Source organism: Ambystoma mexicanum, chromosome 12 (genome assembly GCF_040938575.1).
Source record: "Ambystoma mexicanum isolate Mex_15411 chromosome 12, UKY_AmexF1_1, whole genome shotgun sequence".
NCBI lineage: Eukaryota > Metazoa > Chordata > Amphibia > Caudata > Ambystomatidae > Ambystoma > Ambystoma mexicanum.
Genome location: NC_090936.1, coordinates 1,009,865,734 through 1,009,893,205, shown reverse-complemented (window position 1 = coordinate 1,009,893,205; position 27,472 = coordinate 1,009,865,734). Strand labels below are relative to the sequence as shown.

The window sequence follows — 27,472 nt, the reverse complement described above, 5'->3', positions numbered from 1 at the left end:
TTGCATCGTGCCACCAAGTGCCTAGTTCGTGGAGGAGAGCGATGGTGGTTCCTATCCATAAAAAGGCAATCTCACTGATCCGAAGAACTATCCCCCTAGCGCTCACCTCCATGTTATTGGCAAACTATATGGCACAATTCTTCTGGACCATTTTCATGGCTGGTGTCTGTCTACCAAGACCTCTGACCCTTTTCAAACAGGTTTTGTGAAGGGTTTGGGTACGGCCATTAACATCCTTCTGTTACACATCTTGAAGGAAACAGCACAGAGACGGAAAACTAATATCTATATAGTCTTCGTGGATCTAGTCCAGGCCTTTGACCGGGTAGACAGGGGCCTGCTCTGGTCAAATTGGAAGAAAAAGGAATTGCCCCCTTGTAATTCTGCATCCAATTAAAGCCATGCACTCTGAAACAACATTAAGAGTAAGGTTGAGCAGAGCTGGGATTTTGTCGGAAGGAAATTGTAAATTTGAGAGGTGTGAAACAGGGGTGTCCAATGGCCCCGGCCCTCTTCAATTTCTTTCTGGCGGGTATTCCTGATGCTTTAGAAAATATAAGATCCTTTCCTCCCAAGGTGGGTGTTTCCCAGCTATCACATTTTGTTATATGCTGATGACGTGGTTCTTATTGACCAGACCCCGGTTGGCCTACAGAGCTCTCCAAGCTTACATCATAAACAATAGGCTTGAAATTAACAAAGCAAAAAGTAAGACCATGAGCCTCGGGACATCTACAAAGAGCTAAGACTCGTTTCTCATGGCAGATCGGCGATGAGAAGATTGAACATGTAGAATCATTCAAATATTTAGGTGTCTGGCTAAGTAATTTTAGATCAGAAGCTCCCATCGTTAACTAGCCAGGCTTGCACAATAAATAGGAAATACGGGCGCTTTTCCATCCTCCCGGTTGTCCGATTCTACAAAGCTAAAGTTATACCAGCAGTATCTTACGGAGCTGATGCCACGTTTACCATCTTGGCGCCCCTCTGGAGCCCGCCTTGAGAGGGGTCTTTTGGAAGGTGGTGTTGGATGTTCCTCAATCTACCCCAATTTCAATTCTTCTAAGAGAACTGGGTTTGTCATTCCTGGTGTGTATTGTTATCTGGAACATGCTGCTCTACCCCCAGACCAACCACCTTGGAACTGATCTATAATGATATGATGCAGGATACCAATCCATCTCTGTAAGGCTGCCGCTCTGAAATGTTGACATGCCTGGAAGATATAGTTGCCTGGAACAACTTGCGACAAATCCAATACGAGTAAAAACAAAACTGAAGATCCTCGATTGGATTCATACTTTAGAACTTGCTGCAAGCTATCGTTCAGTAGCCCATCTACCATCAGAAGGCCGCAAGCTGAATATTGTCTGCCCGTCCCTGAAACAATTTCTGGATAAAATAATTAGAGGCCGATTCTTGCGGGTGTCATGATGCCTACCCCCGGAGCGCCAGGCCCAGCACCCCCGGGAGCAGGCATCCCGCCCCCGGGTAAAAGCCCAGGGGCCCTTTATAGGGGCTCTTTGGACTCTGTCCTGGCGCCGTTGGCGCCAGGCTCATAAGGGGAAGTGTTTGGTGCACTTACCTGAAGCAGACCATGCTGCACACTCACCTGATGCAGACCATGCTGCATGAAGAACCAAGCCAAATGAGGCTTAGGAGGGACTATTTTTCTGAAGGAGCTATTTTGTTACTTGGGTGGGGCTGTGGAAGAATACTCACCTGGAACTTCTTCCAAGGCTATTTAAGCCACGCCCGGACAGCCACACGTGCTTCGCGCTGTTCTGCATCCCAGCAGCTGAACGCTCACCGTGTCTGCTCCAGCCACGCCCGCCTCGAACCTGGAACACCTGTAAGGAAAGAAGAGAAGAGAAAGGTGAAAACCAAGAACTTATTCAACCTTCTTACCCGCATCCGGAATCTTCACGCCAGCATTCCTGAAGGAAGACTTCCATTTAAAAGCACTGCGTTGCTCGCTGCAGCGCCGTGCTTCACTCGCCTGTTCCCGAGACGCCGCCCGGCTCCATCGCGGCTCTCAGCACCGGTCGCCACATCTCTGCACCTAGGGGAGAGAAGAAGAGACAAAAGGTGAGCAAGGGAACACAAGAGGAAAGCCGAATTTTCAGCCATATTACTTGCTGGCTTTTCTTGGTGAACCATTCCACATCTCGGGTCGGCGCCGCAGCTTTGGCAGGTACCGCACCCCGGCCCCTATGGGGAAAGGAAAAAGACATTACTGGGGAATTATAAAGACATTTAGAGGGGTCGCCCTCATCACTAACTCACCTGATTTTACCACCGGCAATTTAACCCCTCAACGCATCGCCTTTGTTCTGCACCTGAAAGGACAGATCACAGGTTAGGAAAAACAACATAAAAGGAGGCTCACACTTGAACTTTTGCATCTTCATACTTACGACGTATCGCTCAGAAAAGTCAAGTGGATTTGCCAGCGCCATTCTGAAAACCAGTGAAGTAACTGGACGAATGCGCGCCCCTGCACCAGAAGCCGGATGGAGAGTTCATCCTTCCAAACCATAAGGTGAGCTTAAACCGGGGGTTTTGGAGGAAGTCGGAGAAGAATGAAGGGGGAAAGGGGGGAGCAAGCACACTATTCAGCAGACAGTTAATCCCCTTTCTCATCTGCAGAAGGATATTCCTACGGGCCAGACAAGCAAGATTTGGGGGTCCTGTTCAATCGGTGGTCCGAATTCTGCGCATCACGCTTGAAGAGGCCACAGCAACCCAGACCAGACCAGCGCCTCCATGGGAACCAGGTGAGCATTACAGCGGGCCCGTCTGAATCTCTATCCAACTAAGGAGATTCAAGCTATCTGGGGTTTGTCTCAAGGGAACCTTTGACGCTTTTGCAGGGACCCAACTATGATCGAGTCCTTACTACACATTGTGTCACTGTGCGGGGGCCTGAGAGAGTTACGCACAAAGTACCTTCACCCCTTTTTTTTCTGATTTCATAGCCTTCGATTCTGAAGTGTAGTGGAATTTGTTAATACAGGGACACAAAACAAAAAATGTAATTGCCCTCGTTCATTTTCTTGCCAAGATTTCTTTTGAAACAGGCTCTGAGAAATTTCATTAAGTTGACAGGACGTTTTATTTAAAACTTTTTATTTAAAATTTCTGACATTTATTCAAAGTGTTATTCATTATGCTATTATTACTTTTAGGTTTTGATTGTTTTGTCTAATTCTGAATTTATGACGAACTTGCAAAATTTACTTTTTTTGTTTTTTTTACAATTTCAATGCAATTAATAAATAAAAAAAGAGGAATATTACCGTCCTTCAAATCAGCATACATCAAACCAGTGATAAAAAAGGAATCAAAGCGCAGAAGACCCAAGCAACTACAGACCGATATCTAACCTGGCCTACCCAGCGAAGATCCTGGAAAACCACGTTTACAAAATCCTTCTTAAACACATAGAAACAAATGGAATACTCGACTGATCACAAGAGGGCTTCAGACCGATGAGAGGAACAGAATCGGCACTTCTATTGATATGACAACCTGAAAATGAACGCAGACGATACCCAATTGGACTTCATTCTATTGGACATATCACCGACCTTTGACACAATCAGTCACGCAACACTAATAAAAAGATTGATTGAATGTTTGATACAGGAATCTGCACTAAAGTATCTTACCTCATTCCTAACTAACCAAACGGAAAGAACCTACCTACCACCATTCACCTTAAACACCAAATATATATCCTGCGGAGTCCAGCCTCCCCCTTATACTTTTCAACATCTGATGAAACTATCCCATCGGCTTACTGTCTACAACTACGCAGACACATAACTGATTGTGAAAACAAACAGAACACAGGAACAAAATAACCTCAACTACCTCACAGACATCTACAACTGGATGACAACGAACCACCTCAAATTCAACCCGGCAATAATGCTCTCACCCGCAGGATTCGACAAAGGGAACCCACAACTGGGCTGGCCTATTGGCATGGTAACGCAACCAGAGACTAACAATGTAATGTAGTAAATTACCCAATAATACTCATGGACAACGAATTATCTCTGGAACCACAAGTCGGCGCAATCGACAAAAATGGTTCTTCTTCCTCCGACTACTCAGAGGATTACTCCACTATCTCTCTTTCCACCACAGAACCCTCCCAATCATATCCCTGATGCTCATAAGAATTGACTACGCAAACAGCCTCTACCTAGGAATGCCTGAAATACCAAGAAACTGAAAAGGGTTCAAAATACAGCAGCCAGGTTTCTACTAAGACTAAACAGAAGAGACCACATCCATCACTCCAGCACTAAAAAGCCTACACTGGTTACCAGTAAAAGAGCGCATCAAATTCAAAGCACTCTGCATCGCCCACAAAGCCTTGCACAGACAAGGAGTGGAATTCCTCCAAGACGAGATTAGACGGTATTGCCCAGGAAGGGAACTAAGATCCAATAACGACCTACAAATGAAGGCAAAACACTACGAAAAAAGGAAATTCGGCAGAACAGTGTTCTCACATCTAATAGCCAACATCTGGAACAGCATGCCCAAAGTAATTAAAACCACAGACCATCACATCACCTTCAGGAAACTGCTCAATCCTGGCTATACAGCAGACAATGACAACCTAAAAGGGACACCGACAACAACAACACCGCAGACAAACAAACAACTAGAGAGGAGACGAGATGGCCCAAAGAACCACAAACAAGAACCTGGCTAGATACCGTCAAGCGGCTTGCAAGGGCTGCCCCAGAGAGACCACAACAAATGGACCAACTTTAACCCCTTTAGTGCCACCTCCGAGCCGGCTCGTCAGTGGAAACCGCTCCAGGTTGCCGCCGACTCGTCGGTTTTGGCACCTTGTTTTGAGCGATCCCTGCAGAGCAAGGATCGCTCAAAACTGTAATCCAAACCCCGGGCTATGTGAGGGGGAGGTCCCCCCTTCACTGCCAGGGGGCTGGATTACCTTCAGTTTCACATCAGCATGCCTAAAGCACGTTGGCGTGAAACTGAAAGTAAATTCACTGCAGCAGCCATTTTCGGCTGCTGCGGTGAAGAAAGAAGGTGAGTGCCCTTCTTGCTCTGCGTCGATCTGCGGCTGTATTTCAAGCCAGAGATTGAGGCGGGTATGGGTGAGGGGGAGAGGGCCACCCCCCGTTACAGTAGAACATTTGCTGGCAATGTAGGGTGCCTCTCAGCCCCCCTAAAAAGCAGCCTACGATTTTGTATTTTCTTTGTTTACCCAACTTCGCTTGGCGCAGATGGGCACATTAGTGTGCCAATCTGCCCCCAGGGTGCCCAAACCCTGCTGCCCCATGCATTGGGGGTCCTCCCCACCTTTTGTGGTTGCCCTCTCCCCCCCACCCCAAATGGTTGGGGGGGGGGACGCCTCATGCAGCCCTCCCTGAGCCTCCTAGGAAGGGCTGCATGATGTGCTCCCCACCCTCCGTTCGGATTGGGTGAGGAGAGGGCCACCACAAATGGTGGGACAGGCCCCCCAATAGATGGGGCAGTAGGGTTTGGGCACCCTGGGGGCAGATTGGCACACTAATGTGGCCATCTGCGCCAAGCGAAGTTGGGTAAACAAAAAAATTAAATGCAAAATCGTAGGCTGCTTTTTAGGGGGGGCTGAGGGACACCCTACATTGCCAGAAAATGTTGTACTGCAACGGGGGGGTGGCACTCACCCCCCCACCCCAAATGGAGGGCCCCACCTAATGCAACCCTCCCTGGGGGCAGATATCTGCTCCTAGGAAGGGGCATCTGACCCCAGGGAGGGATGCATGAGGTGCCCCCCCTATCTGACGCCAGGGAGGGATGCATTGGGGTCCTGCCCCACCTTTTGTGGAGGCCCTTTCCCCCCCCACCCCAAATGGCTGGGGGGGACACCTCATGCAGCCCTGAGCCTCCTAGGAAGGGCTGCATGATGTGCCCCCCCCCCTCCGTTCGGGGTGGGTGAGGAGAGGGCCACCACAAATGGTGGGACAGGCCCCCCAATAGATGGGGCAGTAGGGTTTGGGCACCCCAGCGCCAGATTGGCACACCAATGTGCCCCTCTGCGCCAAGGGGAGTTGGGTTACCAAAGGAAAAAAGTGAAAATGGTGGAACACATTTTAGGGGGTGCTGCGGGGCACCCCAAAGGGGCACCCCAAAGGGTCTGGGAATTTTCTAATGGGATGGGCGTTGACCCCTTCCCCCCCCCAGCCGCAATGGAGTGGGTGCCATGTCATGCAGCCCTCCCTGGGACCAGATATCTGCTCCTAGGAACGGACGCCTGAGCCCAGGGAGGAATGCAAGACAGTGGGTTTTCCTTTTGCGCCCACTGTACTTGCACCCACACATGTGAGGTACTGTTTTTATCGGGACACATGTGGGGACGTGGGAAGGTAGGCCATGTGTTGTTGGCGGTGTGTTTCGGTGGGTGGCCAGAGTGAAATGTCTGAGAATTTTCTTCATTTCCAGCCAATTTCAGAGACATTTCCCTGTGTCCACTCACCGAAACACGTCGCCAACAACAGACGTCATACCTTCTCGCATTCCCACAGGTGTCCCGACGAAAAAGGTACCTCACGTGTGGGTGCACCTACTGGGGGCGCAAAAGGGAAAGGGTAACCCGCTGGTAACCCCAAGCCTTTCGCCACAGCACAATTTGTTCATGTGGGCAACCAACAGATGTGGGCCTAGGGTGTCGAAGCCAGCAAGGAAAACAGGGAATCCCATGCATTTCCCAAAAGAGGCCACCCGTCGGAATGCACAGAGGTCTGACTTGCGCAAAGCGGCCCAGAATTTATTACCCAGAACCCCAGACAAAGTGAACATTGTGTTTTTTCCCCACCAAATATCATACTTTGTCGGGGTTTGTGGCTAATAAAAACAGGGGCAATTTGCGCAAGGCAGACCTCTGTGGATTCCCACGGGTGTCCCCTTTTCAGAAATGCATGGGGTTCCCTGTTTTCCTTGGTGGCTTGGACAACCGAGGCCCATATCTATATGTTGCGCTTGTCTGAAGAAAGTGTGAAATTCAGGTGTGAAAACAGACTTGGGGTTACTTGTGTTTTAGGTTTTCCCCTTGCCGCCCAGGTAGGTACACCCACACAGGCGAGGTACCGTTTTCATCCGCACACCTGTGGGAATGCGGGAAGGTATAACATTTGTTGTTTGTGTGGTTTTCATGACGTTTTGACCCATTTGCTGGTGCCCTTTGTCACACAACCCTTTCATTTCCCAAATATGACCTACAATTAGTCGCTGCTTTAGGCACCATACACTTTTGTAACCTGCACAAGTCACCTACCCTTGAAAAGGTCTGCCTGTGCTCTTTCAAAAAATGTGTGCTTGCCGTTCCTCACCACGTTGGTTTTCCCGATTTACACATGCAAAGTGCATCTGTTCAGGCCATGAGCGTAAAACTCCTGTGTACCATGGCTCAGTGTTTGGCTTGTGGTATTGCTTGTTTTGTAAAACACTACAAAAAATGTGTGCTTTCCTAACTGCAAGAGTCTGGGGGGAATGTAGCGGAGCATTGCTTTTCTCAAAATTCTTAGAAGCCATTGTCGTACCAAGCCAACCATGTCCAACACATACCTTTTTTTCTGTCATTTTCCCGCTTTCCCCCCAATCTATGGCATTTTCCCCTACCTAGTGTTTGCCTGACCTATGCAAATCACCCCTTCCTAAACTTGGAATTTTGTCTACTTTTCAGAAATATATGCCTATCTGTCCTCCAATTCGGCTTTCCTACCCTTTTCTCCCATTCCGTCCATGCATGTCCAATTGGCAAAAATGGCCAAAATCGCCTACCTCTCACAAAACAGTTGATAACCACATCAAAATATTTTTTTTTCGTTTCCACTCACTGTTCTTGAAAGCCAGGAAATAAGGGAACTCAGCACAGCAAACCATTTGTTCCTAGCTCTTACAAGGAAAAAACCACAGGCTTCTTTGTACATTATTTTATTGTCATGTTTTGAAAAAACACAAAATGTTCCCCCTTTTTGGTTATTTTTTCTCACCCCCCTACATCAACCTAGGATCCCTGGGTGGCGTTACGACCGCCTACACGTGGGGGAAAAAAAGGAGCCAAATTTGGCCGAGATATCTCATGTAACAAAAAAGTTACAAGCCATTGAATGGCCACATACCAAAATCACCAAAAAAGGCCCTGGCACTGGGGAGAAATACCCATGGCACTTAAAGGGTTAATCCTTTTTCCCTTCCAACTCCTCCTACAGAACTGATGCCTTTACACCAGATATTGGACTAGCCACACTCCACATAAATAAACGGAGAACCATTACTATGCACAGACCTAGAGTGAATCACCCACACAGCCCAAAAACCATCAACAATGCAGCTACACACCAAGATGCTGTATTACCTGAAAGCGACGATCACCTGTGAATCTGGATCCCTTATGGACACTATCTAACCAGTGCACACAACCAACCCATCGTAACCACACAATACCAACAAAACACTACCACACACCCAAGGCACGGATTCTTACCCATAAGGTTACAAGCATGGTATACACGCATCTCACCGCGGTATTTTTCATCGCGTGTTTTTTCATCGGCGTTTTTATTTCGAAAAAACTCGTATTTTTTTTGGGGGGGGTTAAAAAATTAAATATATGGTTGTGGGTGTAAGGGAATAGAAAAAAAATGGGGCGGCTTGGGGGGGTAACCCCCCAAAAAAAAGTTTTTGGAGAAAAAAAAACGGCGATGAAAAAACCCACGAGGAAAAATACTGCGGCGAAATAACGTAGAACCCAATGCATGAGGCCTCTCACAAATTACCACATGCAAAACACTGAGACGTTAGTTCCTCCTGGTTCTGAATCTATCCTCTCGCCCTTTTCCCCACTAAACACCACACCCCTCTTTTGCAGAGCCACGCGAGCGGCTGGACACTGCCCCTCTGTGGTAGCGGTGCACGGTACAAATCAACATAACACACTGGCAATGACCCTAAGAAGGACTGCAACCGCACGCCTATGGCTGTGCCCCATTATCTATGGGCAAGAGCCCATTCCTGCGCTGAAACGCTCCGTTCTCGGTCATCGAAGGCTCTGCGCCAAACCACTCTACATTGGCGTCATCAGTGCCAGGGCTTCTCTGGAGTATGCCATACTTCCATTGGGGGGGATTTATGTCAAAGATGAGTGAAATCTTGAATGAAGAAGGTGGTGATCTCATTCCCTTTGTTATGGAACCCCATGCCCTTGAGAGGTGAGTGACTTTCCAGAGGAGTTTTATGGGCAAGTTGAAGGATTGTTGGAACTGGCTTCCGACTTGCAGGGGGCAAGTGGTTTGTATAAACTTCCAGAGTTGGACATCTTGCCAGCGCTGTCTCCAGGGAAGCCCCAAGCCTCATTCCTGTGCCTGATGGCCAAGGTGGTGGGCACACTGGGGTTGTCTGCCCTTCCAGGTTGAATGTTCAATTTGACTTTACGGACATCCTGGATGAAGGGCCCTGTAAGGAAACATTACTGCCTTTTTTTTTAACCTGGCAGTTGATGCCCCACTGCTTGAAACCTGGGAAAAACCTGCCTCGCAGTTGACCGGGACTTGGCAAGGAAAAACTGTCCAACTCCTTCAGATATGGATTATCTTTCCACCCACACCACCCCTCAGAGTTTGGTGATTTAGGCTGCGACTGCCAACCTGGGAACATCCACATTCTCTTCACTGCCTCCGGACAGAGTGAGCGAGAGGTTGGATGCATGGAGACAAATGTTTTCGCCGCTGCCGTAGAGCGATAAATTCTTTCTGTGCCTTAGCCAAATTTTGTTTTGGTCGTCAGCGTCTGGGGCAGCATACCACTGGCAGATGGAGATGTGACCCCAGTTCAAAATGGCAGAGAGGCTTATCGACTATTATTTCAATGAGGGCTGGACACAGCTGACTATGTTGAATGAGCTATAGCTATGGACACAGTGGTAAGGAGGCACTCCTGGATTAGTAGTTCAGGGTTTGCTCAGGACGTGCAGACAAAATTCTTGGATATGCCTTTTGGCTGGCCTAACCCAAGGACGACTCTTTGCAGAGGTTTCAGTCCTCTAAGGCCACTGTTTAAGTCCTTGGGTCTGGCAGTGCAGCAGAGGTAGAGGATTTTGGCCCTCCACCTCGTATTCCCACAGTGGACGTGATCTGGCACTCTTGGGGGGGGGGGGGTGGGGGAGGGTGAGGCAGCCATGCCGTTTTCCCACAGGTAAGGGCAAGGGGCTCCCAGTGTCGGAATCTCCACCTCCACAGTTCCCTCTGCTGCCCAATGTGCAAAACCACTGTGAAGGGCACTTCCACCAGTCCCCAGTGAGGGGGGAAATGTCCCAGTTCGCTTGGAATGATCCTGCACCACATTAGAGGCTTGGGCCTTAGAGGTTGTTCACCAGGATTATTGTCTCCCTTTCATTCAACGCCCCCAAAACCATCCTCCTTCAAGCCCTCTTGCCTCCAGACCCTCTGTCAGAGATGGTCTGTCAGCTTCTGGTGAAAAGTGCAATCAACCTTTTACAGTACTCTGAACAAGGCAGAGGGTGGCATTCAGTTTGCTTTCTGGTCTGAAGAAAGACTGGTGCTTGTGCTCTTTCCTGGATCTAAGGCTTCTGAATTTGCACCTGCCCAAGGATAAAATCAAGATGGTAACTCTAGCCCAGATCCTACAAGCCCTTGATCTACAGGATTGGTTGGTGTTACTGGATCTTTAGGATGCCTACTTCCTGTGCTTGACATGAATAGGCACATGGACGTTTCTTTTATTCATTGTGGACCAACACTAATATCGGTTCAAAGACCTGCCATTTGGTCTTCCCTTCAGCACCCAGGGTTTTCACCAAGCTGTTGGCAGTGGTGGCTTTTCGTCTCCAGCGGGAAGGCATCCATCCTCGTCTCTTCTGCATGTGCAGCCTGTTGCACAGGTTGGGCTTTACATTAAACTTCAAAAGGTTTCGGGTTTCACTGTCCCAGTCCTTCCTGGTATATCAGGGCAGTCCTGAATACTCGCCTGGGCAGTGGCTTTCTGCCCGAGTATCGAGTGGTGAACATCTCGTGGATGGTGCAAGACTGTGCATGAGAACACTTCAGTGGCTCCCCTGTTTTCAATGCTCTGTTTCAGGGGAACATGTCGGACCTTTTTCAAGTCACCGGATGAATTTCTTGAGACCTTACATGGTGGTCTCTGTGAGCAAACCTGTTGAAGGGAGCGTTGCTAAAGCAACCCTGGCCTCAAATGACCGTGGTCTCTAATCTGTCTGTGAAAGGTGGGGGCGTGCAATTCTCAGATCTGACAGTGAGCAGACTATGGTCTTTCCTGAGATGTCGAGAGCACATCAACTTGCTGGAATTATGGGCGATCAGGCTGGACGTGGTTGCCTTCCTCCCCTCTGTAAAGGACAAGTGTGCACTGATCCTGACGGACAACACAGTGGCAATTCACTACCTCAACAAGCAAGGCTGAGAAGCAATGTGACTGTGGTTCTGGGCTCTGGAGAATGATCTGTCTCTGATGGCAGCTTATCTTCCTGGAACAAAGAATGTCAAGGTGATGCCTTGAGCAGACAGAACTTGGCCTCACATAAGGGGGAGCTCTGCCAGGAAATTCTGCTCCATTGGTTGGGTGGGGGGGGGGGGAGACTCAGGTAGACCTTTTTTGCTTCCAATGTCAACAGGAAGCACAAGTTGTTTTGCTCCAGGGAATTTCTGTGGCAGGGAGCTCTGGGGGACTCGCTATGTGATCCTGTCATTCGCTGGTTTTCAAGAGGATCTTCAAGCTCATGTTTATTTTGATCGCTCCAGACTGGGCTCAGAGAACGTGGTACTCTGAGTTGCTGGACATGTCCATCTGCCCTCCCTGGCGCCTCCCAAAGAGAGTGGATCTGCTCTCCCAGTTTGAGGGGCTGGCTCGCCACCCAAACCATTAGCAGTCGTAACCTTCATGCTTGTTATTTGGCATTTATAAATCGCTCTATATATCATTTGTATGACCTCAAAAGCGCTGGTAGGCTGAACACTCTCAGGGACCGTAGTCCAGGTCAGTAGAGAGAGTAGGGTGTCAAAGGGTGCTTGGGTGCAACAGTTAAGCGAGCAGCTGATGTAATTGCCTGATGGTAGCTGCATCCTAGCATTAGGTGTGGTGGTATTGATATCGGTTCAGTGTGTGCAGTCTGGCGAGTGGACACCAAGAATGGGTTCTGGCTGCGCTAGGCCTCTGAGACGCTTATCTGTGCAGCTAGGCCGGTTTGTCGTGGGATATATCTGGGTTTTATTAGAATGATGGTGTTCATGGGGGTAATGTTCATATGTGAGCAGCTAGGACGAATTGATTGAGGTGTGTAGCTGCACTGTAATTGTGTGATGGTGTAGAGTAGAGAGTAAGTATAGTGATATGATATGATAGTTCGTCCATATAGCGCGCGCACACAATGCATTTCAAAGCGCCACACGACCAGGGGGGAACAAGGGAAAACACAAAAACCTTCCTAGAGGCCATGAACAACTGGAATGAGAGGATTAACCATCGCACTCGACCCAGCGACACCCAAGACAGTGTAAGTGCCAGGACACAGACAGGAAGGAAACTGGGACAGACGGGCGACTACCGCACTAGGCCTGACGACATCTCCGGCAGAGCCGGAGAATCGCACGAGGTGAGGAGAAAGGAGGGGGAGGAACAAAACAAGCGGCCATCGCACTAGGCGGATTGACACCTCATACAGTGCCGGAGTTGGGGGGGGGATTAACAAGTAAGGTGGTGGGGGAGAGGAGACAAACTATTTTAGCCATCATACTAGGTCCAACCAGGGACAATTCTGCGCGATTGCAGAGAAAAAGTAAGGGAGGGGGGGGGACAGAGAGAAAGCGAAGTGGGAAGGGAGAGGAGAGAACAGAGAATAAAACGGTGAAAAGAGCAGAGAAGCAGAGGGAAGAGCAAATACAGTTGCAGAGGTCAGTAAAACACATAATGTTCCAAGGGATCAGAAAATGTATACGAGGATTCACGGTGAGGGGAGGTCCATCATGAGAGTAGAGGGGGTGAAGTACCATGAGTCAATGTGTCCAAAGGTCAAATCCCAGCGTTGGCAAAAGTCATTGATGTGAACCCTTTGTGAATCAAGACAACTCCTGCAATGAAAGGGAAGGGGAATGGAAGAAAGGGAGAAGGTGGGGGGAGAGATCAGGGAAAGCAGGGGGGAGACAGACTAGAGGGGGCAGGGGCACACAGCAACATCACAGGGACCAGATGGGGCTGGGGGGCACATAGCGACATCACGGGGGACCACAGGGGGCTGAGGGGCACACAGCGACCTCACAGGGATCCAGAAGGGGCTGGGGCACACAGCAGCATCACGGGGGACCAGAGGGTGTTGGGGGGCACACAGTGACCTCACGGGGGACCAGAAGGGGCACACAACACAGGGGACTAGAGAGGCTGGGGGGGGCACACAGCGACGTCACGGGGGACCAGAGAGGGCTGGGGCACACAGCGACATCACGGGGGATCAGAGGGGCTGAGAGGTTGAGATGCAAGGAGTGGGACTTGTCAGATGACATCCTGGGTGTGCTTCTGTGAACTAAAAATCTATTTATGCTTGAGGAGGGTGTACATTCTCGGCTTGTTGCCAGGAGAAGGATCTGGACCCTATATCCTGTCCCATATCCTCTGTTTTGGAGTTTTTGCTCTCCTTGGCCGGATAGGTGTACAGATCGTCCCTGAGAAGGGGTGCCGGCCCGCTATCTCAGTCTTTAAAAGGACCATTGTTATGCAATTTTTGTGGGGGTTGTACAATTCGTTTCCACCACGCCAGTTTGGAGTTCTGGTGTCAGATTTGATTTTAGTGTTGACATTCCTCATGGTTGCTCTGTTTGAGCCCTTGCTTTCATGTTTTAGATTGCTCAAGCTTAAGGTGATTTTCCTGGTTGCCATCAGTTCTGCGAGACCGTGGAGCGAGCGCCCGGCGTTATCTGATATGAAACCTCCCTATTTGGTTTCTCTTTGGATTCTCTGCAAAGAGAAGGTGATGTTGAGAGTGAGACCTTCCTTCCTTCCAATGGTGGTTTAGAACTTACATCCCGCTCAAAAGATCCCTCTTCTAGTGTTTTTTCTTCTGCCTCATCCTTCCAAGGCAGAGGAGGAGTTCCATCTGCTAGGCCCGGTGCGGTATCTCTGCTACTACCTCTCTTGGATAAAGGCCATTTGAAAGATAACCAGCTATTTGTAGGTTATGCTGGTGCCCATGCTGGCAAGGCTATGACCAAACAGGCTGTGTCTCATAGCTTATTCTACCAGAGGTCTGGCAGCCACCTTTGCCTCAGAGTGGGGTTAGTTGTCTTGGACATTTTTGAAGCAGCTACATGGGTTTCTCTGCACATGTTTGCTAAACATTACTGCTTGAATTCCCCGTTGGGGCAGGATACATTTTTCAGCAGGGCGATTCTCCAGAATTTGCTTGCTTAGTAGGTGTCCTCTTGCTCTCCTTCCTCCACCAGATCCACAGACTGCTATGGGAATCTATCATAGATGAGGAATCTGTGGGAGGAAGGAATCCATTAGAAGATAAAATCCACCAACCTGTCTCACTTGGTGGATTTCTAATGCACTTTTGTAGAGGAGCAGCTGAACGCCTCTCCAGAAAGTCCCACCCCCCCTATTTCCGGTATGTTGGAAGCCTGAGATCGTGCCATGCTTGACACTAGCAGCTGTGACCATACCACTGAGAATATTTGAAAGAAGATATCCTCTGAGAAAGCCCTATCAAATGTATTCCCGAGGAGACGGCAATCTGAGGGAGGCACTCCCCGAAGGAATATGAGAAGGAGCAAAAGAGGAGCTAGTGACGTTACAAGATACAAGTGTGATGCCCAGATAAGATTGGCTGAAGAAAGTGCATGGACCTTATGGAACCTAATGACAAAGTTAAGAATCGAGAAAACTTTTTTTGAGACCCACTGCAGAAAATACAAGCTGTTCAATAACTGCACAGACGCAGCAGCACAAGTAAATTAAGTGATCTTAGAAGCTGGCTATATGTAGTGATTAGACTGCAGGCGAAGCCACCATTGTATAGAAGCTGGACATCGGTGTCATGAATTTAGTAAGCTCAGACCCATTTAGAAGAAAGGCTGAGAACTGTGTGACAGCAAAGAATTGGCTGAGATTGCCTGGTACCAAGGTTGAAGCAAGCCAAGGCCGGTTATCTCTTCTCAAAGGCGGCAAACATGAGAAGCTGAATCATTCCTTGTTAAGGTGCAAAGAAAGAACACCAAGCGTGCCAGGTTTTATTCAATTAACACATTTAAATGCTGCAAAATGGTCCGAATTGTGGTCTCCCGTCACGGGAGCCAAGGATGGAAATAAGGTTGGGCATGGACAGGAGTTCCATGACTACGATAGTGTGTGCTCGCACTCCCTGCTATTCCCAGAGATAAGAATACACTGCACGGCCAAGTTCAAAGACGATCTTCATGGCAGAAGGAATGGGTGATGGATGTTGTGCTAATTGGGTGGGGAGGTAGTCATGTCCACCTCCTGGCACCTGGGTATGAGCTTACGTGCTGCTAAATGAACCGAATGTTCCAGACATGGCACAAGCGTGCCAACCAATTGTAGAGGGCCATATAACGAAGAGCCTTCTAGTTTTAGAGCCAATGATATACTGCGTACCTAATGGTGTTGAAGATGACTTGCGAGGTAGGCATAGGTTGTCCACCTGACTGTAGACACCCAATCACAACCTCACCCCTTATAGAAAGTATACTTAGATGTTCGCCTTGATCCTATCACAACTACTCGTAGGTTTTTATTTGCCACATAGTATGACGTTACGTATGACACATTTTTAGTATAAAGATGTGATTATTTTGTGATATGTGCTGAGACTCAAATGAACGTCCGTTGATGTCCGTTGTAACTCCCTGTTTTAGACAATTAATATTAAAACCAAAACCTTTGCCATCTTCCTGAGGTTGTTTGATTATTTGGTGTCAGAGTTATTCTGCATCCCATCCATTGCATGTGTGCTATTCAAAGGGCTCTAAGCTCACTTTCTTAAAGGTCTGCGTCTCCTCAGCAACAGAAATCTATAGGACAATGCCAAACTGAAGACATCGGCTGTGGCAACTCAGTATATACTGTCCAGTGCATAAGGCCATCGGGAAGAGCTGACTTGGAGCTGTGCTGCGCCCCCCCTTGTGGCAGCAAAGTTTCATAAGATCAGCTCTGCTACAGATCGAATTTCATTGATGATGAATCTGTGGAAGGCACATCCATCAGAAAATGTCTGTCTCGTGCCCATCGGCTTTAAATGCTTTGTGGGTTGACATCATAGCTTTTCCTCTGGTCGACCTTCACATTCTTTGCCTGTTTTCCATGAGACTGTGACAGTCCTGCAATGCGTGTGGCTCCTTTTCAGGCCTCACTCTCCTTTGCATGTGAGCACGGTGACGAGGCCTGTTAGGCAAGATTTGGAGCAGTACCCTTTGGGTGTACTACAACAACCTTGACCTCCTGGCAATCGGAACCCAACCTTTGGTATAAGTCTGTGCTACACAGGTTGGTAGTGCGGCTGAGAAGTCATGCTTATCTCAAGAGGATTCAATGTGAGCAGTAGGGGAGTTACAGAGATTCACAGTGACACGTATCCAAATAAACATTTACACACAAGGTTTCTTGAATAAACAATTATTAATTTAACAGTAAGTTTGGATAAGCCTTCTTCAGAAGGGGCAATAGAATAGTAGCACACAAACACTCCAAAATACAAACTCTTAGTTTCTCCAAATCAGCAAGTACCCATTTGGGATGGCACACAGACACTTCCTACACCCTCGGGTGACTTAAATAGTTATGACACTGTGGACATGAATATATCACTGGTACATACTGAAGTTGGTGTCAAGGAAAAGGGTTTAAGAATAAAACAAGAGATCACACAAATATTCTCAAGCAGGTAAGTACTTTTGAACCTCCAAATGCAAAGCAAGTTAACCCTTTCCTGGAAGGAAGGTAAAACACACAATTGGAGGAGAGAGAAGTCATTCTGGGAGCCAGGCCAGCCTATGTCAATTGGGCAAAAGTCTAGGTGAGCTGAAGCACTTCTTGCAGGTAAGTAAACGTCTTGCACAATGTTTTAGAAGTCTTTGTAGAAAATGTAGACTCAAGTAGGGCCACAAACTGGGAGGCTTGTGGGGTGCAGAAGATGCAAGCAACTCTACAGGAGCGACCAAGACAAGTCTCAACTGTGAACAAGTAACGCTACAATACAAGAGGTAAGTTCGTAGACTGTACAGTACCTTTGGTTAGAGGAAATGGTTCCAGCTGGCTTCTGTTCCTCTGTGGCTCTGCAGAACCTTTTGTTCCTGGGCCTAAGTCGTGGGGACAAGAGGGAGGACGTGTGGGTACTCTTACAACCCAACGGGATGGTCGGTGACAGCAACAGGCAAACTTCAATTCAGTGGAACTTCGGCATTTCAGCTCCTCGCGTCTGACCGCAAATAGCAACACTGCGGTTCTCGGATACCACTTCAGACTTTCTTTGCTTCTGGGGTCCAGCACTCTGTTGAGGTGGCTCAGGCTTGGTCAGTCCTGCATCAGGAAAGTCTGGAGGATCTTCCTAGTGCCTGCGTCCGACTTAAAAGCGATCCACTCGATTTGGTGTTCCTCTCCCTGGCACTTCGGTTGCAGCAGCAGCGGACGTACAGCCAGCTTCGAGAGGATGTCCAAACGAGTTCACTTTGGAGTTGATTGGTCCCATCAGCTCAAGGGGAGAAGTCGTCCTTGCAGGGCTTCTCAAGTCTAAAAACAATTTCGGAGCTTCCGCACAGCAGCAGGGCTTCACCGGGCAAACCAGCAGTCCAGGAGTTATAGTAGGCATCTCTTCCAAGTTCTTCTTCGGATTCATTCATCCAGTGGTCGACACTGCCTTCCAAGTCAAACAGCCTCGCCTTTTATGCAGGTTTCTCCCATTAATTCCAGCCTAGCTGTCAATCACACAGCAGGGTGGCTGTCCTTGCTGGACAGCCAGCCGGCCACTCACCTTTGGGTGCATTCCTATAACCAAGGGGATTAAGCACAGGGAGTTTCAGGCACCGCCCTCACTTCCTGCCCCTGCCAGACATACTGGAGCCAGAGGCGGGCTTCACCCGTGAATCCCGCCAAAGACAAAACGAACAAAGGGACCAAACCAGGTTTAGCACGCAGAGTAAATCTCAAGAAGGCCTTTCCAACAAGAAATAGCGAAAAAAGACGACCAGGACCATTTTGACAAAATGGGCACCCATGGGTGCTTTACTGCAGCTGCGAACGCAGCACGCAGTAAAAACTCCCAATGGTAGTAAAAGTATTTTAAAAAAGGTAGCAGGCGCTCCTCTCCAGAAAGAACATGGCATGATAACCTGTTCTGAGATGAGAGTTTGCAGCACACGCTTTTGGTAGTTAAAAGTAAACCACTGCCACCAGCCATTAATTGTAGAAAGGGTAACATAAATGTTACATGAGAAACTAGACAAAGGGGATGCTAAGTAACTCCTCCAGCAGCCTATTGTAAAATAGTGTGTGATGGGTCTAGAAAGTTACAAATGTAAGTAAAGTCAATTTCACTTCACTGCTCTTGGAAACAGTAGTTTATCCAAGAGAAGGTTTTTAAACCTTTGCGAAATGTGAAACACTTCCCTGTGTCACTGCACTAAAGGTGCTATATGTCACAATGTAAAAAGATGATGCCTATGGAGTTTGTCAGACTCAATAACCAAAAGAAACAGAGTTTAAATCACAGTAAAATGAGTGTGTGGAAAAGGTCTCTCTCTCCAGGTTAAAAATTTAAGTCCTAGAGTCCAGCAAAAGTGCTGGGGGTCTCTAAGGTAGAGAGGAATTAGCACATTTCTGAGAATTCTTCCTAACCAGGCCTTATTCAGTGAGTCATCGGCCTGGCAGATAGAAGAGTTAATCCCCACAAGAGCAAGACCAAGGCAAGTGAACCATTATTTGAGGGCAACTTGAACAGGGAACTCCCTTATGACTTTTTCCCCTCGTGAGCAGGACCAGAGACCCTTTCCCCACCCTTGTCATCCTGCTTCCTGCAGGCTTCAAAAGAGCCAAGGCATAGGATGGAGCCTGCTCCTCACTGCGCAAGTGACCTGGTCACAGCCCATGCCTGTTCGGGAGAGATTACTCTTCTTACCGTGCAGCAATCTCCACTGTTTACCAGGCACATTCCCAGGAGATGGAATGTCTTTTTTTTCTTTTTCCTTTTTTTTTTTCTTCCTTTTTTCAACTAATCTTTTTATTTGATTTAAACAGTAAAACAAGCATCGCAAAATGAATACAGAGATGAAGCCCAACAAATTAAGAACATAACCAAGTGTGGACAGGGGGGACAGTGGGAGCAGGAGGGGGGGGGAAATCGGGCAGGGCTGCTGTAAATCATGGGGATAACTTAATTTTCCAGAGGGAAATCTGGCTGGTCAGCTTCTGGGGTAGCCCCGGTGTGTTCGTGCTGAGCGTTGGTACTCCTGCTACGCGTTGCCAGGGGAGGGGGGAGTGTGTTCCATGAGGGCCTCTGGTTGGGGTTCGGATTCCACTAGTCCTATTTGGACAGCCAGCGGAGGGACGGTGGTTTCCTTGCCATTCCGGGGAACTGCTCCACGTAGTCCAAGAAGGGAGCCCAGGTGTCAAAGAACTTGTTCCTCTTTCCCAGGCGGACGGCGGTTATTTTTTCCGCCACTGCGATGTCCCAGCATTTGGCCCACCACAGGTTCATTGCTGGGCCCTGCGGATGCTTCCACAGTCTAGCTATGGCTATCTTTGCCGCTGTGAGGAGTTGGGTGCACAGGTTTGCCAAGCTGCCGGTCAGCGGGAGTTGGCCGTTCCCTTTGCTGCCTAATAGGATTATCTCGATTGCTCTGCCAATGTCCCTTTGCCATTTTTCCATATAGGCCTCCTTTTTGTTGGGGTCTCCTCTGTCCAGTAGTCTATACAGGGTCGATATTTTCCCTGCGGGCGGCAGCGCTGTGAGTGTTCTTTCCAGTGCCGTTAGTTCTCTGCTGTCATGCAATTTCATCGACTCATGTGAGAGCCAGTGTCGAAGCTGCTCGTAACGGAATCTTTCCGTTTCAGGCACCCCAAATTTGCTCTTGCATTCCTCGAATGTTAGCGAGTTTCCCTCTGCGTAGAAGTCCCCTACATGTTTCAGCCCTCCCACCTTCCAGGTGTCGAAATTGTTAGGCGCCTTACCCGGGGTGAAGTCCGGGTTATCCCAGATCGGAGATAGGGGGCCAAATGTGCTACTGCAGTTCCATCGTCTAGCTGCCTTCTTCAAGTTTTCCACAGTATTCTTGGTCGCGGTTAGGAGTGCCGCATTTGGGAGGTCGTTAGGTCCCCGGAGAATAGCTCAGCGGCAACGTGAACACCTTGGAAGCAAAACGACACGAAGCAACACAGGTTTGATCGCCGGGTCTGCGCTTAGAAACCTCTGGGTGTTTAAGCGCGTTATAAATATGGAACTTTAAAAAAAAAAAAAAACAATTATGTATCAAAGACAAAAACAATTCCTGTAACAGTGCCTCGATGCCTGTAGGCTGTGTGAGTGCTTTAAAAATGTAAAATAAATAAATAATAAAAAAAAATAGGCATGATGATGTGCGGGAGTGGTTCTAGGGGGCCGCCACACCAGTCGTCCTCCAGCTTCATCCAGCGCGGTCTGTTGGTGTTTAGCTTCCAGGTGCAGGCTGGCGCGAGCTGGGCTACAACCTCTGGAGCCCCCAGGCCTCCTGTTTCCCTACTCCGGAGCATCACCCTCCTGGCTATTCGTGGCTTCTTCCCCGCCCACCCCCAGATGAACTTCAGGATGTTTGCTTGGAGCTTCTGCAGGTCTTTCCTGGGGATGGAGATAGGGAGGGCCTGGCAGTGGTAGAGAAGTCTTGGCACCAAGTTCATTTTCACTGCTGTTATTCTTCCCAGCCACGACACCTCTTGCTTTTGCCATCTAGTCAGGTCTGACTGCAGCTCCTTGAGTAGAGGGGGGAGGTTTAACCTATACACTTTCTCTATTTTGCTTGGGATCTGGACCCCAAGGTAGCTGAAGTGTGAGCCGGCCCATTGGATGGGGTACCTGGTGGCTAGTGTCTCGACCAAGACTCTTGAAGTGTTGATCCCAAGAGCTGTTGATTTTTCAAGATTGACAGAAAACCCAGAGGCTTCCCCAAAGTTGGCCAGTTCGCTCCACAGGGCCTCCAGGGATGTTTCGGGCTTGGTCAGCCCGTTTATGAGGGGGTTTTGGCGGATTCTGCAGGCGAACGGCTCCATAGACAGAGCGAAAATGAGCGAGGATAGAGAGCAGCACTGCCGCGTGCCCCTGGTGATCTGAATTCTGGGCAATTTGTTGCCGTTTATTCTCAGCATTGTGGTTGGGTGCTGATAACTGGTCAGGGTCCATTTCTGGAACTTTGGGCCGAAGCCTAAGTGTTTTAAAGTTGCTTCTATATATCCCCAGTCCAGCATATCAAATGCCTTGTGCGCATCGAGTGATAGGACTGCCATCTGTTCCCCTGTCCTGCCCACCGATTCAATGACGTTTAGGGTGCGCCTGATGTTGTCGAAGGTGCTGTGGCCTGGGTTGAACCCTGTCTGGTCTGGGTGGATCAATTCTGGTAGGAAATTTGCCAGTCTGCGTGCCAATATTTTTGAAGACTTTGGCGTTGTTGTTCAGTAGTGTGATCGGTCTGTATGATGAACAGAGCTCTGGATTCTTCCCTGGCTTCAGAATCAAAACCGTTAGGGATCCTCCATTGAGGGGGTATTGGAGCCGGAGGTTAGGAAAGAGTTATACAGCGATGCGAGGTGTACGGCCAGGATGTGGGCGTAATTTTTTGTAGAACTGGGCCGTTAATCCGACGGGGCCTGGGGCTGTGTTCTTCAGGGATCGAATTGTGTCTGACACCTATTCCGTAGAGATAGAAGTTCTAGGGTGTCAAGCTGTGGGAACGGAAGGGCCCATTGGGTTGATCGCAGGTATTGGGATTGAGCTTCTTTGCTCTTGGCGGGGTCGGACATGATCTCCTTGTGGTGGTCAGTGAGGATTTCCAGTTTCTATGTAACGGGGCTTGCCGCTCCGGTCTTGTAAGGTTAATATCCTGTTCCGGGTGTGTAGCTTCTTCAGTTTGTGCACTAGCAGTCGGTTGGCCTTGTTGCTGTTTACATAGTATTGCTTTGTGTAGGCTGGAGCCCGGGCCGTCCGGTCTGCCAAGTGCATTTTGAGCGTTGCCTTTGCTTTCTTGAATTCTCTGCCTACCTTCACGTATTGGTGTTTTTTGAATTGGGATTCTAATTCCTCCACCTCCGCCTCCAGCTTGGAGAGTTGGAGTTTATGCCTCCTCTTATGTGCTGCTGTGCAGTTGATGGCCACTCCTCTGATGACTGGCTTCATCGCGTCCCAGACCATAGCTTTGGAAGTGCCCCTTGCCGCATTCTCTGTAAAGTAATTTGTGAGGGAATCCTGGAGTTCGCTGCTGGATGCTATATCTGCCAGAATGTAGTCTTGTAGTTTCCAGGACCACTGTGGAGGTGCCGGGAGGCCTTCCACTCGCAGGTGGGCTATGACTGCGGCATGGTCGGATATCACTCTGCGGCCGATTTGTATATCCTAAATACACGGGAAGAGTGTGCTGGACATCAGCAGAAGGTCTATTCTCGAGTAGCCTCTGTGGACGTGGGAGTAGAATGTGTAATCCCGGTCTCCATTATGAGCTAGTCTCCAGGTATCAATGGCATCTGTGTCCCTCAAAAACTCTGCCATTCCCAGCGCCCGGGAAAAGTCCTCACTGGAGGGCGGCAGTGTTTTGTCGAGGTTCGGGTCCGGGGTAAGATTGAAGTCTCCTCCAATTAGTAAGCGCCCTTCTTTGAAGGTGAGCACAGGGAGGATGTTGCTGAGAAAGCGGTCTTGTTCGGTATTCGGGGCATATATCACGGCTATAGTAACTGGGAGTTCGATCAGGATCCCCTTGAGCAAAAGGTATCTCCCCACCGGATCCCGTTTGACCGAGATTCGTGTTGGTGGCTGAGGAGGATGGCTACCCCCCCCTTTTCTTCTGGTCCGATGAGGCGAAGAGTTTCGTGGGGTATTGTCGAAAGTTCACTCTTCTCATCCGGTTCCAGAAGGTGCGTTTCTTGGAGGCACACTATATCTGCTTCCAGATGAGCCAGTCTATGTTCCACAGACTTCCTATTTCTGGGTGAGTTCAGCTCCTGCACGTTCCATGTTACCATGGTGAGTTCTTAAGCGGTCTCCATAGTCCGGGGAGGTGCTGCTTAGGAATTCCTTTAATTGTCTCTTCTGAAACTTCTCCGGTGAACTAGTTTCCCTGATGATTGTCAAGTTCCTGTTCCTGATCCCCTGTCCATGTTTCCTCTCCCCCCTGCCCCCACCAACTCAAACCAGGTCTTTAGGGCCAGCCTTCGACCAACGGGGTATCCGGCGGGGCCAACGCAACCGACTAACTTGGAGGCAACAGTGCCTCAACTGATGTGTTGTGAAACAGCAGGGTCTGATATTCTGGCACCCCACCGTGCCTCTCTGCTAATTGCGTGTGCTGCGCTTCACATGGGATGTGGTTTGTGTCGTGGGCTCCTGGCCGGAGTTTAGTCTGGGTCCTTCTGCGTGAGGTGCACTCAGCCTGTGCCATTCGGTTTGCTTTTGGGCGGTGGTCCTCGGAGCCTACGGCGTCTCTCCACGCGCGTCCAGGTTGGATTCGGATTCCCAGCTCGGGCCGACCTGGAGGGTGTGTCCTTGTCGGGATCGTCCTCTTCTGTTTCCGGGTTTAAGAGTTTTTCAGCCTCCTGTAGAGTGCGGATGAGGCGAGGTGTGCCCTCCGAGGTAAAAGCCAGGACCGTGGGGAACGCCCATTGATAGGTGGTTTTCTTCCCCCTGAACCAGTCTGTGATGGGTCGCAGGACCTTCCTCTTTGCAAGTGTGGTGGTGGGTCAGGTCCTGATACAGGGAAATGGAGGCGTCCCTGAAGATGCAGGGTGAGTCCCTAGCTTCCCGCATGATTTCCACCTTAACTTTGTAAAAGTGTACTCTGGCTGGGACGTCGGGTGGAGTGGCTGTATTTGCTCTAGTTCGGTGCACTCTGTCCAGTTGGAGTGGAGCCTCGTCTGGGGGGGTCAGGATGAATCGAAACAGGTCGTTGACGTAGGGGCCCAGTTCTGCATCCGAGACCGCTGTTGGGATCACTCTCAGGCGGATGTTGTTCCGACGGGAGCGGTTTTCAGCGTCTTCCTGTTGAAGCTCATGGGCTTCGCATCTGGCCTCGAGTGCTGTGATCCTGTCCGCGCCTTCCCCGATCTCGTGGCTGTGTTCTCACAGGGTCGTCTCCACCTCTTCTGTTCTTGCCTCCACTTCCCCCATTCGTTTGTCCAGGACTGTGATCTTTTTCATGACCTCCTCTGTGCCCTTCTGATATTCCTTTGTGTAAGGGCCTGTAACCGCTCCTGCAGATCCGGTTTGGTCACTGCCTGCGCCATAGGGATCGGGTCCGCCTCTGCGTGTGTGCTTGCGTTAGTGTCTCTGAGAGGTCCCCTTTCTTGACTTTGTCTGCGCTCGGGGTTGATAACAGGGCCGAGATGTCAATCTGTTTTGTGGCTTTCAGTGTCTTGGCCATATTGGGCAGAAAGAGAGTTCCTGTGGCGCCTCGGAGGAGGGTCCACTTATGCCCCTGTGGTTCCCGTCTGACCTGGGCCTAGGGGAGGGATTCTTGTTTCGTTGCTGGAGAGCCGTCAAGGCGTTTAGTGGGGCGTACCCTGAGGATGTAAAGTTGGAATCCTGGAGGGCTAGTCCTGGGACCCTTGGAGCTGCACCAGCCCCCAAGGCTTGGCTGTGGATGCTCAAGGGCCCGCCGAGGAAGCTGCTTCTTGGGGGGGGGGGGGGGGGAGGGGGAGGGGGAGGGGCATGCCTCCTGAGTCAGACCCTCATGTCCGCACTGGACATTTGACCCACCTTCGGCTGCTCGATGATGGGGGACCAGGAGCAGGACAAATGCTGCGGGGTGCCTCGAGCCCCTCCTGGTGGCCCAGAGATTCCTGTGTTCTCTTCAGTAGCCGGGCCTGGGAGCTGTCTCCTCAAACCCAGAGTGCCACTGATCCGGCAGCTACTCGGGGGAGGGAAGGGTCCGCAGCGCCTCTGGGCCTACTCGCTCATCGGAGTCGCTGCATTCCGCTCTGCTTGGGTCTGTCGGTGCTCTGCCTTGGCTGGATGACCCTGCGCCTGTGCGGGAGGGAACGGTTTTGCATCCACCACTGGGCTGGTGCTAGCCCTGGGGCCTCGGCCTTGGTCCTTGGTTGCGGCGGACCGCCGTTTTGTTTATGCCGACTGGTGGATTTTCGCTTTGGCTACACTGCAGGCTCCGGGGTGGTAGGAGGATGAAAGTGCTCCCGAATGTGCCCCTGCATATGGGGGACCGGCGACGCCCCTTTGCTGATTCGACCGAGCTGTTTCACCAGCGTTTCATTGTCGGTTGCGTGGCGCGAGCCGGGAGCTCCTAGAGAGCCTCTCCAGCCATCATGGCTCCAAGCCACGCCCCGGGAATGTCCTCTTTAAAGCGAGGAGTAGCAAACATCCCTCTGTGACTCATCCACCTGCCTTGGGACTGGTGGAAGGCATACCCATTTATGCAGGAAAAGCAAGAAACGTAAAAAAAAAAAGTTGCCCATGCGTTCCCACAGGAGATCATGCAGAGTCACTACTGCACTCTGCACTTTCTGGCCACTGCAAAGGCTGAAGGAACGCACTATTACCGTTTGCTGAACAGCCTTGCGTAGACCCTGAGGCAGACCCTGCCACCAAACATGTATGGGTCTGCAAGTGCGTGACCTCTGACACTGAGGAGGTTGGGGCGTCTGCCCCCCCCCAACATAAATACTCTGCTCAGAAGACTCCTGGGAAAGACTAATGAATATGAAATTAATTTAGCTAGGTGTGCGATTGGCGACTGGGGTCCGCTCCAGCATCTCTTGTAAGGATGAAATGCCCCTTACCTGTTCACTAATGCCCTCTCTGCTTTCGATTTGGGGCTGCATCTGCAATCCATAAACCAAGAGTCACTGGTGTCTCCAGGGGTAGCAAATGCTACCACTGACACCCAAATGACATCCTTGAAGGGTGGCCCTTATCAAAGCCTATAACCTGAGGAGATCATTTCATAGTGTGGAACAGTTTGGTGCCATCTCTTTAATCCCAGAACCAGGGATCTGAGTATTTTCCAGGGATAGCAGATGCTACCCCTTGCAAACCTAAAAATTATGTCCTCGAAGGATTGGTCTTAACTGTAACTGAGAAGATAATTTCACAGTGTGAAATGGATGGCAACCTAGATGTTCATGCATGTTAACAGAATTCCTTTGTGACTGACCTTTTCAGACTCTTATAGCCTGCATGGAGCCATGCCAGATCATGCGGGCAAACGACTATGATGTGAAGATTTTACAGGGCATGCTCGCTCCTTTGTAAATGGGCCAGACACCTCTTGAGCTAGAAGGCAGTATCAGAGTAAGTGTTTGGGTTATTCATTGTGCAAGGGAGGCTGTTTGAGAGTTGAAACTCTTTTGTCAACAGACCTAAGTCGATTCAAAAGCTTGCGGGACAAAGCACAAAGATTTGTGACTAATGGTGATTGATTCAGTATTTTTATTTTGTATGTTTTTGGTAGCATTATTGCAGCAGAATTCCACTCTGCTACACATTTCCTTTCATTTTTTTGTCTGATGTAGTCTTGCTCTTCTTGCTTTCCAGTAGAAGATGTGTCTACTTTTTCCAGTACAGTACTGGGTAATATGGGACAGAGCCCGAATCAGAAAAGGCATAATAGCACAGTGGCCCTGTTCAAGGCCAAAGCTCAGAGCTTAGAAGCGTCACCTGTACCCAGCAAAGTCAAGAACAAGAAACTTAAAGGTAAGGGAGTTCTGTTTGAAGTATAGTGAGGAGTCCTTTGCACCTCTCATTATTGGAGACAAGGTTGTCTCCACCCACGTGGTTATTTTAGTCTGACTGCTTTGGGCTAAGAAATGTATGCAGGCGCCATTTTGATGTCCAAATCGATAAAACACTGTCCACCTGCTGCTATTTTAGTGTTTGTTTCCACTGTTGGATGTACTGTAAGTTCTTTTCTGTAAATTTCATGTCCTATGTAGATTTGTTCAAGCATAGGTTGTTTTTTTGGCTAGTTTGGATACCGTTCTTGCTCTCTTACAACTTTCTTTTGATCTAGAGAATTATGTCAACAGTTTTTACCCCCTAACCCCACAAACAACGTGTTAATTACAAAACATTGATGCGGAGGAGATGCCAGAACACTTTGGTTAAAACATTAAACTTCAAAACGTTTTTCATTAAAAAAAATACAATGTCCAAAGAACACAATGAATGGTGCACCTTTTTAAAGTTTCAAGCTTTGCTCCGCATTCCAAACCAGAATTT

General features: G+C 49.3%; 1 protein-coding gene across 2 annotated transcripts in view; it reads left to right on the top strand.

Moving 5' to 3' along the window:
* Positions 1–27,472, top strand: part of LOC138514207 (uncharacterized) — a 551,131-nt gene that overhangs the window by 217,702 nt on the left and 305,957 nt on the right. Inside the window, exon 6 of one of the 2 annotated variants that reach the window (XM_069629547.1) lies at positions 26,789–26,947. The exons of the other annotated variant lie outside the window; for it this stretch is intronic. Coding sequence (XP_069485648.1) covers positions 26,789–26,947 — 159 coding nt within the window. The remainder of the gene's footprint in view (positions 1–26,788; positions 26,948–27,472) is intronic. 2 annotated transcript variants of the gene reach the window in all.